Raw genomic sequence first — 14,683 nt, forward strand, 5'->3', positions numbered from 1 at the left:
GACATTTTGCCCTGATTACACCTTCTTTTCCTCGCTCCCGAAATTGCTGCTGTACATTTTGCAGGTGCTAGGCATTTTGCTTTCCTATACCTGTTTAGTTTGCTTAACAAGATGCCTTCTGCAATCGCCACAAATGACAATATGACATCATTTTTACAGCTCAGTAATATTCCAGTGTGTGTGTGTGTGTGTGTGTGTATCACATTTTAAAATCTATTTATCTCTCAATGGATATCTTTGGTTGATTCCCTATCTTGGCTATCATATGGAGAAGCAAAGCCCATGCATGGCTGTAGGGTAACTTTTTGCTATAATACAGTGGAATTTCTCGATCATAAAGTTATTATTCTACTTTCAATTTGTTAAACAAATCCATATCATTTTCCATAATGACAGTATTAATATACACTCCCACCAACAGTGTATGAGTTTCCTTTTATCTGATTCCTTTATAGCTTTTTTTTGATAACAAGTATTTTAACCAGGACGAGATAATGTTTCATTATGGTTTTGATTCGCGTTGCTGTGGTTCAGTGATATTTAATATTTTATCAGTAGTATACTCATTGGTTAATTATGTATCTTCTTTTGAGAAAAGTCCACTTGCATTATTTTCTCATTTTTAAGTTAGATTTATGTTTCACTGTTTTCTTTATCCCTTACATAATCTGGATATTAACCTTTGCCATATGAATAGTTCACAATTTTTTTTTTTTTTACCATTTTGCACATTCTCATAACTATTGTGTCTTTGCTGTGCAGAGGCTTCTCAGTTTTACGCAGTCCCATTTGTCTTGTGTTATATTTGCTGCCTTTTCTTCGGACATCTTAATCACTGCCTGTATCAATATCTTGGAGAGTTTCTTCTTCTCCAATATCTTGGAGAGCTTCATCTCATAGTTTTGGTATTCACACTTATGTCTTTGATCTTTTCTGAATTGACTTTTAGGTGTGGTGGGAAGTTTGACTTAGTTTCATTCTGCTGTATGTGTTTATCCGGTTTACCAAAGCCCAATGATTGAAGCAACCGTCCTTTCTCCAATGTACACTTGTGCAACTCAGTTAAGATAACTTGGCTGAGGCCAGGGGTGGCGGGCTTAGCTCAGTGGCACAAGTGCCTGCCTGGCAAGCACGAGGCCCTGAGTTCAATCTCTGGTATCATAAAAAAATAACTTGGCTGGAATCTATTCTGTTCCTTTGGTATGTGTGTCTGTTTTTGTGCCAGTAGCACTCAGGTTTTATTTCTATAGCTTTATGTTTTGAACTCAGGTATCCTGTTGTCTCCAATACAGTTCTCTGTGCTCAGGGCTGTTTTGCTAATTCTGTGATTGATTTTTCTAGTTCTCTGAGATGGTCATTGGTATGTTCATGAGTACTGACTTAAATCTATAGGTCACTTTGGGCAGTACGAGCATTTTAGCAATGTTAATCATCCTAATCCTTGAACAGGGATGTTTTTCCAGTTTTGTGTATCTTCGCTATGATTTATTTCATTAATGTTTTATATTTTTCATTGTGGAGATCTTTAAGTTTATCATTAAATTTGTTCCTTGGTGTGTGTGTGTGTGTGTTGATTGGGATTGTTTTTTGAAAACTTATTTTTCCATCAGTTTGTTGCTATTGTAAAAGTTGTTATTGCATTGTCTATTTTGCAATCAGGAGACTCGAAGTATGGAGTGACTGTTTAATTTTCTACCTAACTAAGATCAGATAGCAAGTAAAAGATGGAAGCAGAATTTAAACTCATGCAGTTAGCAGAAGTCACCTTCTTAAGTACGTAAACTTTTGAGACTGGCTTGGTAATGGAATATATGAGGATAGCCTGTGTGGTAGTCTAGCACAGCCACACGCTAAATCAAAGCTAAAAAGTCTAGAAAAATAGTATGAGAATCTAGATGTAACAATGAGTCTGAAAGCTACCATCAGGTAGCTTTGAATATGATTTGAAAGACACACCACTTCTATCTTTTAAATGCACTTCCAAATCAGCTGTAACTAAGGCTTCGCTCTTAGGAACATTTAATTGCTTTAGAATCCCTGATGTTGTATGAGAGAACCATGCTAATTTATATTAATCCATTCACTCACTGAAATAATACAATAAAAGCACTGAAAGAGACTTCTGCTTCTCTAAATCAGCCTCAAGATGTCCAACTGACGCATTCATATTGTGATGCTTATTAGAATAAAATAATTTAAGCAATGATCTTGGAATGAAATTCTTTTCCTCATTGGAATACCGCGCTTGTGCAGATGTGCTGGTTTTTCTCCCTCACCTCCCTGATTCCTTAAGTCTGCGCTCAGCTCTCCCTGATCCTCAAGGTATCTGAGGATGGACTCATGGCTAGGGCTTTCCTGCCCTCTAACCTTGGCTGTACTTGGCCATGGAAGGAACCAAGAGAACAGAGCATGAGAAGAGAGAGCAGTTTGGTGTGTCTCCTCTTCTGCGCTGTGGCTGCCAGCAGCTGTTGTCCTCTGCCAGACACCAGGACTCTCCTTGGGTGATTTCCCAGAACATGTCCAACTCCGTTAGGACTGCCCCGTGCTGTGTGTGCAACAGTAGGGGTGACAGTAGCTTCCCACTCTTGGTTCTCATTGCTAGATCATCCTTCCCAAATTCGTTCCCTTACCCCTCCAGCCCACACCTCAAATAACAGCCTCTTCCTCAAACCCTAGGCAGCCAAGCGCTCTGTGTACGTTATATTTGACCCCTGGAATCTGGAGGGTATCACAGAGGAATGATTCTGGAAATTGACACACTGGTTAAGAAAAAGAGAATTTGAATGACATACCAGTAAAGCAGCACAAATTGGACCGTGGATAATGTAGAGGAGATGGGTGTCAAAACTAATCCAGCAACTAGGAGAAAAATAAAAATATTATGTCAAAGGTTTTCATTTTACTAAGTTCTAATAGAAATCATAAAGAGAGATATCTTACTTGTCATTGTAATATAAGCTTCTGGCAATAGCATGTATACAGGCAGGAATCAATGGAAATCCTACAAATGTCAAAGAAAAGGAAGAGAAATAGGTAATATTATTATCAACAGCACTTCTAAAATACAGGATAAAATATGAAACTCAGAGATATTTTAGGAACAACAATTACTGGCCACCATATATTTATTGAGTAAATGTTATCTGTACAGCCAGGCAATACATATGATAAACTCTCAGGTATTTATATTTCTGCACTTATATGAAAATATGCCTGTAGATTTTGTTTTAATGAAACTCATTTTGAATTGGTGTTCCTCAGAGTTTTAGTGAATTAATTCACGATTAAATCCCAAGAAGAAATTCAGTTTTCATACACTTTTGTGAAATGGAATTAACTAAGTTTGTAGAGAGTTTTTATAGTGACAACCAGGTTAATACCCGTTTTCTGAAGCAAAAGAGAGAAATAAATTATTACTTGTTTTTTTTTTTTTTTTTTTTTTTTTTTTTTGAGAGAGAGTGTTTCATTTTGTAGTTCAGACTATCCTTGAGCTCACTGTGTAGACCAGACTGGCTTTGAACTTGCAGCAATCCTCCTGCCTCAGCCTCTGAAGGCTGGGATTACTAGCATGCCCCACAACACCAGCCAGAAATTATTATTTTACCCGAAATGTTGTATGTTTTGAACTTTTCAATTAGATCTCTCAAAAATGAAATGAAGAGTGTGTGTTTTTCTATCTTGATTTAGACATGATAAATGGATGATAGATACATAGATAAGTCATATTTCAGTTTTGTTTCTGGAGACTAGTCTTATATAAGTAATTTATAGAATCTCATATTTTGCTTTACTTCAGTTACTTCTTCAATATGGCAGTGTGTCACTGTTTGTTTTATAAATAATATTGTGTAATATTATGTGGATCTTTTGCCTGCCTTTATTTAATTACTGATACCTCTAGTCTAATTACAAATTGGCCTTTTAATACAAACACTAGTGTTTTTAAGATGGATCCTCAAACCTAGGTAAGTCTGGTATACTCTTTTAGCATAGCAAAAAGGGAAATTCAGAGTGATACAAAAAGACCTCTATTGCATCATCTTAATCCTTTTAATCATTACAGTGTCAATCACAATAAACTATTCACTGGAATACTGAAATAAAATTATTAAAAAAGGACATTGTATTACTAATCAGCCAGTGACTACTGTAAACAATGAAACAGACAGCCAAGCTTTGCTTTAAAGATTTCAATTCACAGCAAGAAGCAGCACCAAAGATCTGGCAGTCTTTAAAAACAATGGAAAACTAATACATTTTTTATTCCCCAAATAGCTTGCATCCTCTAAAAGCTTTTTAGTTCATTTGGATTAGCAGAAGTGCAAAGTGGCTCTTACCCCAGCCAAGAAAATAATACCAGATCAAGTGTTGCTTCTCAGCAAACACAGCCACCACGATGAGCGTGTGCAGGTAAATGCCTTCACACAGCATCCAGAAGTAGTTACAGCCCAGAAGGTAAAGGTGGATGAACTGGGACACTTTACAGCTCACCTTTGGGGAGAAAGGGTGCAAATTTCATTCGTTTTGGAATCTATATAAAGTGATAGTCTAATTTCAGGAAAACACAGAATATTCTGTTTTCTACACAAATATGTGTATACTAATCATGCAGAAGGTAAAATGCCAGGCTTTATACTCATCTAGTGGTGCCCTTAGTGTTTTTAGCCACAGACTCCCAAGACTTATTGCTGTCGCTGTCCCAGAAAGCTCTGTAAACTTGAAATCTTCCTCATTTACTGAGTGTATGCTTTCCTAAAGTCTGCTGGTCATTATGTAACTATGAATATAAACATGTCATGTGAGCATATTTTAAAATCTATTTTAATTTTAGATCCCTTGATTGTTACATTCCATTAGGGAAAAGTCATAATGATTTTAAAAACAAATAATTACAGGTGCCTTGGAAAGTTTTGCACACTGTGTGCTATTATTTGCAAATGCTTATTAAATAAAAAAGTAACAGGACCATATATCATCCTAGCCAAATATAAAGTACAAGTGTTTCCTGAATAGTAAAGAAGAAAGAACATTTTCCCTCTTTTTCTGAGCTCTCTACTTTCTCTACACTTACTGATTCAGGAAAAAGGAGGCTCACATACTGTGGACAGAAAATCCAAAGCAGTAAGAGTTTACTCCCTGAACAGGAATAAATTTAAAGTTTGTCCAGAAATACATGGCAAAGTACTCCCATCTGCTCTAATTTCCAATCTAACATTCAATAAATTTGTAGTGGAAATCACTGTTTTTGAAATACTATTTTTTCAATAAATAGAAAAATATAAGTGAAAAGCATTAAAAAGTACATATTGGGCTATCACAGAATATTAATAGCATTTATATGGGAACTAGCTTAAAACCTTACTTATATTGTTTTATTTAATCCTTAAAATAATTCTGTGAGGCTTGTATTACTAATAACCATGCATTTTATGGGTAAAAACTAACTACTGAAAAAGAAAAAGTGATTTCCTTGTATTTATAAATCAATCAAAATATACCCTTAGCACAAATCTTGTAATTCCAAGGCTACTTCTACCACTATACACAATCCTCCTGCCTGAATGACTTTATAAAGACTATTTCTTCAGTATACACATATATGTGAAAAATTTTTAAGTAATGCACCTTTATTTTTAAGTAATGCAACTTTATGTGAAACACAATATTGTATTAACATCCTCCCAAAGATAAAAATGATGCATTCAACAATATATGAAGAAATGATAGACTGGTGCTTCAAATTTTTATGTATATATTTTCAGATTTTCAGATGCAATCGGTATTTTAATTCTTTGTTTGTTTGTTTTTTGTCTTTTTCATTTTTATCGGTACCTGGGATTGAACTCATGACCGCCTGCTTGCAAGGCAGGTGCTTATGCTGCTAAGCTAAAACCCCAGCCCCTGGTATTTTAATTCTTGATTCCATTAAAATGTAATCTACGCAATAGCATGACAAAAAGAAGTTAGAGCACGATTCAAAAATAGATTTCTGTGCAGGACACTGGTGACATAAGCAATACATTTTTCTAAGAAATTACTAAAAATAACTATACTAAAGTTCATATTTTTTGCAAAACACACAAAATTTTGAAACATTTGCTTTACAGCCTTGTGACAAATCTGAATCTCCTTGTTCCAGAGAAACACGCTGCCTTCTGACAGGATGTCAGCCAGTTTTTGTACTGCTAATTATACCCCAGTGTGTTTCCTAGCCCGGTGACTCCAGAGTGGAACCTACAAGATTAAACAATCCGGATGCACATGTGCAAACAATAGAGGGAATTTTAGAACTTTGGAAATTACCCTAAAAACACACATAAAACACATATGACAGTGTTGTTTATTGACCCATTGGGTGAAAATTCCTTCCCTTCTCTGATTGCCATAAATTGATAATTTAATCTCTTAAAAAAACACTTTACATGCACACATACACACATGTACTCCCCAAAACTGTGTTCTATATGCTGCAAACATTATGAAAACAATATTTTAAAACTGAGTATGTTTGTTGTAAGTACAAGTATTTCCAGGCAAACACAGGTTGCACATGCATATTGCTTGCCTAAAATGTACACAAACTTAAAAGTAAATTTCAACTTATATTTTTAAAGTTTGGCTTCTAAAGAAATAATTTCTAAATGTTCACTGGAACAATGAGGGGTGGGTAGGTCTATTTAAAATTTTATGTAAATGAAGTTTAACATGACTTAGCAGGTGCATAAGCCTTAATTTCTTTGTTTCACTGATTTTTTAGTTAGCCTGGTATTGTAAACATAGTTTAAGGCCTGCATTTCCATATCATGATCTCCTCCTGGTCACAGTGAGTTGCTTTGATGGGCTTTTCAAATTGGATCAACTAGGTGTTATAGAGCTACGAGTCCAGTGGCCCAACAGTTAGTCCTCTCTAGTCATAGTAAAGTGGAGACGTGTGTCACATGTAAATAATAGGAACAAAGAAACCTACTCTTCCTCTTGTTATGCACTTTTCACATCTTAGGAAGAATTAAGAAACTTGCCTGTCCTGACTGTTGTATAGCCATAACCCTGTCTGTGTTTTAGACCTGAGAACAGACAAGCACGTCTACCCAATTACACACATGACACATAGTGGGGTTCACTCTGGCAGCCACCTGCCTTTGCCCACTGACCCTTGAACACAAAAGACTCCAGCTCATTTTACTTACAGGATTTGTGGCCACCAAAGCCTGGTTGTTGGCCACTGCAGTAAAGTGAATGATTGTCACAGTGGAGTTACAAACAAAAGAGAAAAACAGATTTTTGTGCAACGTAATCCTTTGGCAGCTTAGGCTCCTACAAAACAAGAAACAGTGTGTTGGTATCATAAAAGGTTTCCACATTTTTACTAAATCTCGTAAAACTAAGGTGCATTATCAATTCATGGAAGCTGCTCTAATTCTGTAGAAGTTATTTCTTCCTCATATCCCTTCCTAATGAATCTTAATTAAGGAAAACATGTAATTCTTGAGAATCTAGAGATAAATGAGTTACTTTACGTTGGGACTAAAAATCTGTCTTAAATCTTTGCACTAACATCTTCTGTTAGCATAGGAATAGGATTAGTACTTTTTATTTATTCTGCAAAAGTAGAAACTGGGATTTAGTCAAGTTGAATCATCTAAAATTATACTGTTAACTGTATTTGAACAGTGTGTATTTATCTGTAAATTTCTCTTACAGATAATGTGGTTTTCATTATGCCACATAGATAAGCTCTTTTGTTTAATTTGTCCTGTGCTTGTTGTGGAGCTAAATGATTATGAGAAAGATATCACTGCATTCTGAGTAGACGAACTGACGAAAGTATAGACATAGCAAACCGCCAGGACGGTTCAGTTTTGCTGATATGTTTTCTAATTGGCCCAGTGGTACATAAGACATAAAAATAATACCACTTCTACTGAAGTTCTTTCAGTCTAAAATAAATGTACAAGAAGAGTTCACTGCAAACAGATAAGTTTAACACAGATTTCTGGAAAAAGACATTGTTAGAGTGATATACGATGCCACCTTTTAGGCTGAATTCATCTGCACTCTAAGACTGTATTTGACTACCCAAGGGGAAACTCACACATTACCTATTCATCAAGCATACACTTGAAGGCTTTTAAAATAATAGAATGGAATCCACTTGAACCTGAATGTTTAATGTTAGGTCTAAGCACGTATATAGGAAGATATCACAGAACATTAAAATCTCATGCTGTATATTTTACTAAATTATGCTATTAACATGGCCATCATAGATAATCTGCTACAACTCAAACCAGACTCCCTTGAAACTTTTACATAATTTTACCCCATACCTCTTAAGAAAGAAAGAAGCACCATGTCCAATATATTAGAGGTAGAGTAAGATACCCAGGCTTCCTATATTTTAAAATACAAAGTTTAGGCTATACTACTTCAGAAACTTCTATCAGCTATCGTTCTATGAGTTTATACATAGCTCTAATATTTTAAAGAACATGGAAATGAACGTAATCCAAATTAGTATTTTGGATTTCCAACATGTGCTTTCCACAAAATTGTGTGCTGTTAGTGAAGATTTATACAAAAGTCTTGCTGGAGGCGATGGTTCTCAGAACGATAACTGAGTGCACAAAGACAGTTGTGTAGCACCAAGTATAAACTAAACGAGCTGAGGACTTCCAAAATGTAATCAACAAATAACCGCTCATTTCATATTTGGGGTTATTTATTTGGCCTTGACTGTAGTGATATTGAGAGGTAGGCAGAGGTAAAGCTTGATATACAAAGTGAATATTGTATAGAAAAGAAAATAATTTTAAATTGCAAAAAAATACTAGCATCACTCTTGGTATTATCAATGGAACTGCAACACTGAGATACACATCATAACAACATCCCGGTTCTCAATAAAATGACATAGAACTAACATGACTGGTTTGTCTTCAGAGAGTAAAGAGAATTGATGCGTAAGAGAAAAGGTCTAGTAACTAACACTCCCTCAAATGCATCGTGTGTGCTTCTATAATGTATCACTCTTCTATAATAAAACATGCAAACATGTAAAATTGGTTCACGCAGCCTTGTTTTCAGTGCTTTGAGCTTAATCTCTGTCTGCGGAGTGCTGAGTTTTATTTGTGGAGGAACTTCCTATCATGTAAAGATGCCCCTTTTTTGCAGCAGGATTTAGTTATATTTGTTAATTATGGGAAAAATAAAGTTTTCTTTAAATGAATTATGTTTCTCTTTTCATCTGAATATCCTTATATCTAGGTTTATTCATAAACATGTGTATATTTTAGTTTGCCGATTATGAGGAAAAACTCAAAAGTTTTCCTAGGGAGAAAATATGAAATATTTGTTAGAAGTAAATAGGAATTAAAGCAAATGAACACTGAAAATAGACTTTGCAAATTAGCAACCTATGAATGAGAAGGAAAAAGCTGATAGATAGAACCTAAGGAACATGATATAAACAGCGTTAATTATAACCGTTGATATTAGTAATAGTCATTTGATAAGACTGAAAGATATTCACATAAAATGCTAGCCGCAGTTTTTAAAAAAGCTTTCATTTGTTTTGTGTACACTTAATCACCCTCCCTTTCTTTGGGATGATCTACATTTGTGTTCTGCTCAGAGCTCTCTGCTTTTCCCAACGTCTACTCGTAGCACAATCTCTCTTTAAAGACAAGATTTAAACCTGAGCTGTGTTATACACGCTCTTCTAAAGATGTGACCACTGTGGGGATATGCACACCACCAGTGGCTTCGTATTCTCCCAGTGTGACAGAAGGATGCACACTAGATTTCTCTCTGTTATTTGGGGCAAAAAATGAAATCCACCTAAATTGATTTAGTATCCGGAAAAAACACTAAAATTTTAAGAGAATGATGAAAATTATTTCATTTTTGGGCTAAAAAACTATTTAGAGGATTTTATGAAACTACCCAAGTTTATTGTCAATCTAGGTAACCCACCCAATATAACTCACACCAGCGACCTCTGCTTTGGAAACCCTGAACACTGAATTGAGCTGCCTAAATTGATGTGATAAACGGAACCACTTTCCAATCATATTACTTTGTGTGATGAAAATAGATCCTACTGTCTAAAATATTAACCTATTGCTTTAGTTTCTTCCATTGGTACCTCTAGGAACAGTGTGATTTAAATTCAGACAGATGCTATCTAACATATGGTTTCTATCAGTGTCTTGTGGTAAAAAAACTTCCTAGAGATGCACTCTGCTTTCTTCTAAACATATTCATTAACACATGTAACCGGATTCCTACAAATGAAATCAACTTATAAATCAAAACCATAGACATGTAAACAAGTGGTTTGTTTAAATGAGACTTCAAAATTTGAAGATCTTTTTCAAATGCTAACTTCTAACCAATTTTACCTACATTAAATTCTTAAATGTTCTTGTTTTACTCAGTATATTAAAATCAGTTATTTATAGGCTTACACAATGTTTTCCAAAACCTTCTCTCTGGTCTCTTGGATTTTTATAATATCCCTTTGTCTTCTAGCAGAACCACAGAATAGAAAGTGTGGTGATGGGACTGGACCATTTCCAATTCATATTCTTTACATATAATTATCTTAGGACACCATTTCAATATGTGCAGTTTTGGCAAGCAGGATTACAGAGATAGATGGTACAAGTGTGTAAACAATACCACTATTCCTCATGTAGAATGGAACCATGTCTTTTTGGAATGATTAGAAGCAGGTATCTTTAAATCAGCACTTAATGTTCAATTTACTTTGAGGCCTGATCTTAGCATGAGTCTGGACCTTACCATCAACTTAAGTACGTTTTTGAGTTACTCTTTCTAAGGCCTCTGATCCTCAGTTTCCTTATGCTTAGTGCAGGATATTTGTAGGTTTGGCTTGAGAGTTAAAAGGAACAAATTAATCTATGGTTAATATACCATTGAATCTATAGTTAATACTTGGTGTTAAGTTAGCTATCATATTTAACATCATTGTCGATCATTGATTTTAATTAAATACTCTGAGTTTTTTTGCCAACAGTAATAAAATAACATCAGATTTTACCTCAGTATTATAAAACTGCCTGTTTATTAAACAAACATTCGTAATTAGCTCAATAAAATAGTAAATAAACTGTCATCTTTTTGGACAAAAATGCAGGGATTTAGCTTTAGGAGGAAATTTTTTATACAGTAAAAGTCAGTAGAGCAAACAGCCTAAATTACTTTTCCAAGGAATTTTATCCTGTCCGTAGTTGTTTGAAAATCACCATATTCATAACCATGGTGACCCCAAATGCTATGTTGACCCTTTCTTCAAATTTCTTGCCGCTAACATAGGTGAAGAGCTTTCTTTTGTTTTTGTTTGATTTGGACACGAGGGAGAAACTTCCATACCAATTTTCTCAGTGCCAATGAACAAAAGGAATCACGGAACCAGGCAATACAAACAATGTAAACTTAACCTAATTGACAAACACCACTTTCTTATCCTAGTCTACTTAACTTAATTTCCCAATTCTCAGATCTTTTCCAGTAAAACACCAACTATATATATGAAAGGAGAGTTAGAGTCAATCTGAGTGCGGTCAGAAACAGGTAAAAAAAAAAAAATAACAAATGCATTCAAAGAAGAACTATTATCTCTGTGTTTGGCTTACTGAATGGAGTTTTGAGGTGACAGAATCATCTGGGTGGCAGGGAGTGGTGGAAACCTATCAACAGCTCTCTTTTGGAAATCGCCCCTCACTAGGGCAGATTAGAAACAGTGTGAGTCACAGAAGCCTTGTAAGTAGCACAAAACTACAAATCTGCTCAAAAAATAATTTTTTTAAAAGAGGGGCCTGGAGATGTAGCCTAGTGAGACGAGGCTAGTTCCAGTCCCAGGACTGTCCGGAAAAAAAAAAAAAATATGAAACAAAAACCTCTCAAAAGTAAAATTTTTACCCAAAAGTAAATTAAGAGCAGCCACCACTTAGTGAGCCCCTAATATATCCCAGAACAGATATAAGCTTTTCAAAGTCATTCTTTGGTTAAACTATCAATATTGTTGTTTTTCAGAGCTGAAAAGATTTTGTTTTTCATTTTAAAGGATATCAAACAGAATAAATAATTAAACAATATCAAAACAAAACAATAGGAAATTAATACTGGTCAATATATTGAGTATTGTTGTCTTTCGAAGTATTTGTTCAAATTACAAGATATAAGCAAGAAAAAAGTGATCAATGAAACCACAAATTGTTCATTTTGATGAACTAAGAGAGATTAATAGTGTAGTTTACATGATACACATACACACAATCTTTTCCCTTTCTTTTCTCCTTGTACAGTTTATATTTTCATTACTTGACCCCTTGAATTTAAATTTCTTATGGTTATCTATTTAATTCTTAGCTTATTTATTTAGTATTTATTGTTTTGCAGCTGTCTACCGAAACCCTGGGATATGGTGGTGAATAACAGAACAAAGTACTAAACTCAGTTTATTTTCATTATAGCTCAAGACAAATAGACAATAAATTAAATAGCAAAATCAAAATTTATAAATCAAAACTAAGGAAGAGAGATGGGCCAGGATGAGGCGAATACTCAAAATAGAGCTAAAAATTAGAAAAGGTTGGGAAGCAAAGCTTTCCAAACAGAGGAGACATCCCGAGTCCAGTCACAGGACTCCTGTTATTGCAGAGCGGGAAGAACAGATCATGTGACAGCGCACGGCAAGGGTTCACCTTGTTTTCTTCCACTTTATAGATGGAGAAAATTAAATTCAAAGGGCTTTGCTACTAGAATGATCTTCCTCATGTAGTGCTCATGCACTCTTGGGCTGCGTCATTTTCTGCTATAGTTTATTTGATCTTTATTTTTCTTTGCATCTTTAACTCATCAATTTAAGGCAGTCTGTGCTTTTGACATCTTACTGTCCATCAACAGATGCTAACAGCAGAATCTCCGATCATTCTTGCTTTCTATTTTCCTGCATACAAAGGTTCTGTGTGTGTGTGTGGGGGGGGGTTGCTTTGACCTGCCTCCTATTTAGAGTCATATCTGTGGAATGAGTCTAAGAAAATACGCTACCTGCAAGACTGAATATATTTTGATGACAGAATATATTTTGTGAGAAAAATGTGTTTTCTATTCTGTCTCTCAAACTATAAAATTCATTGAAATAACTATAAAATTTTTATAAAAACAATGCATCATCAGCTTTGTTAAAACCATGTCATTTGAAGCTCATATGAGTTGAAGTATATTAAAATAGCTCTTATGTATATTCTCTCAAAAAGACTAGATAAATATAAAGAAATTAAATAGTTATGAATATATCACTAGAACTGGGAGCGTGTGATCTTTAACTTGTGTTTGTAACTTTACAATTGCAATTTTACCAATCCAAATACTCTAATGTAGTTATTTACTTTACATTTCCAAACCCGGACTCCGCTCCTAAGCCAAATAATATCCATTATCTTAAAGCAGAAATGGCCTTTGCTAAACCAAATCTACTACCTCTGTCCTACTATATCTTTATTCAAATCTGATTCTTTAATGTGGAAAAGCAGTTATTGCATAAATAAAATGGACACAGTTTTCCAAACAAGACTCTCATTACTAATAGGAAAGTTTTCAGCTCTTGCTACATTCAGTACAAGGGGGATGGATTTTTTCTTCAGGACATTGCTTAAAATTCATTAATTTGGATAGAGACTGAGTACTATTTATTGAAATATTAAATATAATAAAATATATAAATAGGAAGGAAAAGAAGGAAGAAAGAAAGAAAAAAGGGAGAAAGAAAGAAAGAAAAAAAAAGAATGAAAGAGAGAAAGAAAGGAAGTTAAAAATCCAACCAAGTGACGACCGAGGGGAGGCATTGTCCAGTATGCTCTTCAGGGAATAGTAGATGATTAATTTTAAAACTAGCCTTTGTCAAATCACTTACAGCGCAAAATTGCCAGGCTTTATATAAACAACTTAAGTGAATGTTTGCTTTTATTTTTTTTTAAGTGGAAGAAAAAATCACAATATTGATTAAAACATATTTAGATATAATCTAAGAAAAATCGAGAGAATTGGGTTAGCTGTTTTGAAAATATAAAGTAAGTCAGTAAAATGTTATTTTAGGAAAGTAAAAATGCGCTGCCTTCCCAACTAGATACGTGTTTCTTGACTGAAGTTTTAACACAGAGCGGTAGCAACTACCTGGAAAAAATAACATTGTCTATAGTTTTAGACATGCAGCTTGTCTTTAAAATTGTTTGGAATTAGTGTACTAAATGTCATCAAAGACATTTCAAAAAGTTTTAGGAAGGAAGGAAGAAGAGAAAGAGAAAAAGAGAGAGAAAGACAAGACAGAAGAGAGAGAGAGATTGAGAGAGAGAGAGAGATTTTTCTCCTACAAATCAGATGCAGACTCTCTCTTTTATGGGCTAGGAGAGTAATCGTTTCATGTTGATTGGAAATAAGAGAAAGGGCTGACATGCTTTCGCATTTTAAACAGTAATTAAAACATAAATTGCAACTAATTCCAGTAAAGTTTATTTTATTTTTATCTAAAGGGTTCTGCTTTGTTTTTCCAAGGACTGTTATGAGCACGAGTCACTGCCTCTCAGGGCCTGGCAAACCCTCCAGTTATGGCCCTTTCTCCTTCCCTCCCTTGCTGTTCTCTTTCTTTTTTATCGTCTGC

General features: G+C 34.7%; 1 protein-coding gene across 4 annotated transcripts in view; it reads right to left on the reverse strand.

Moving 5' to 3' along the window:
* Window positions 1–14,683, reverse strand: part of Calcrl (calcitonin receptor like receptor) — a 100,298-nt gene that overhangs the window by 12,869 nt on the left and 72,746 nt on the right. For all 4 annotated transcript variants that reach the window (XM_003478784.5, XM_013142482.3, XM_023561023.2 and 1 more), the window contains 4 exons: window positions 7,188–7,314; window positions 4,338–4,491; window positions 2,941–3,001; window positions 2,793–2,859 (listed from right to left, as the gene is read on the reverse strand). In XM_003478784.5, coding sequence (XP_003478832.1) covers window positions 2,793–2,859; window positions 2,941–3,001; window positions 4,338–4,491; window positions 7,188–7,314 — 409 coding nt within the window. The remainder of the gene's footprint in view (window positions 1–2,792; window positions 2,860–2,940; window positions 3,002–4,337; window positions 4,492–7,187; window positions 7,315–14,683) is intronic.

Source organism: Cavia porcellus, unplaced genomic scaffold (genome assembly GCF_034190915.1).
Source record: "Cavia porcellus strain 051 isolate PalLab524CR breed Dunkin Hartley unplaced genomic scaffold, mCavPor4.1 scaffold_12, whole genome shotgun sequence".
NCBI classification, from domain to species: Eukaryota; Metazoa; Chordata; class Mammalia; order Rodentia; family Caviidae; genus Cavia; species Cavia porcellus.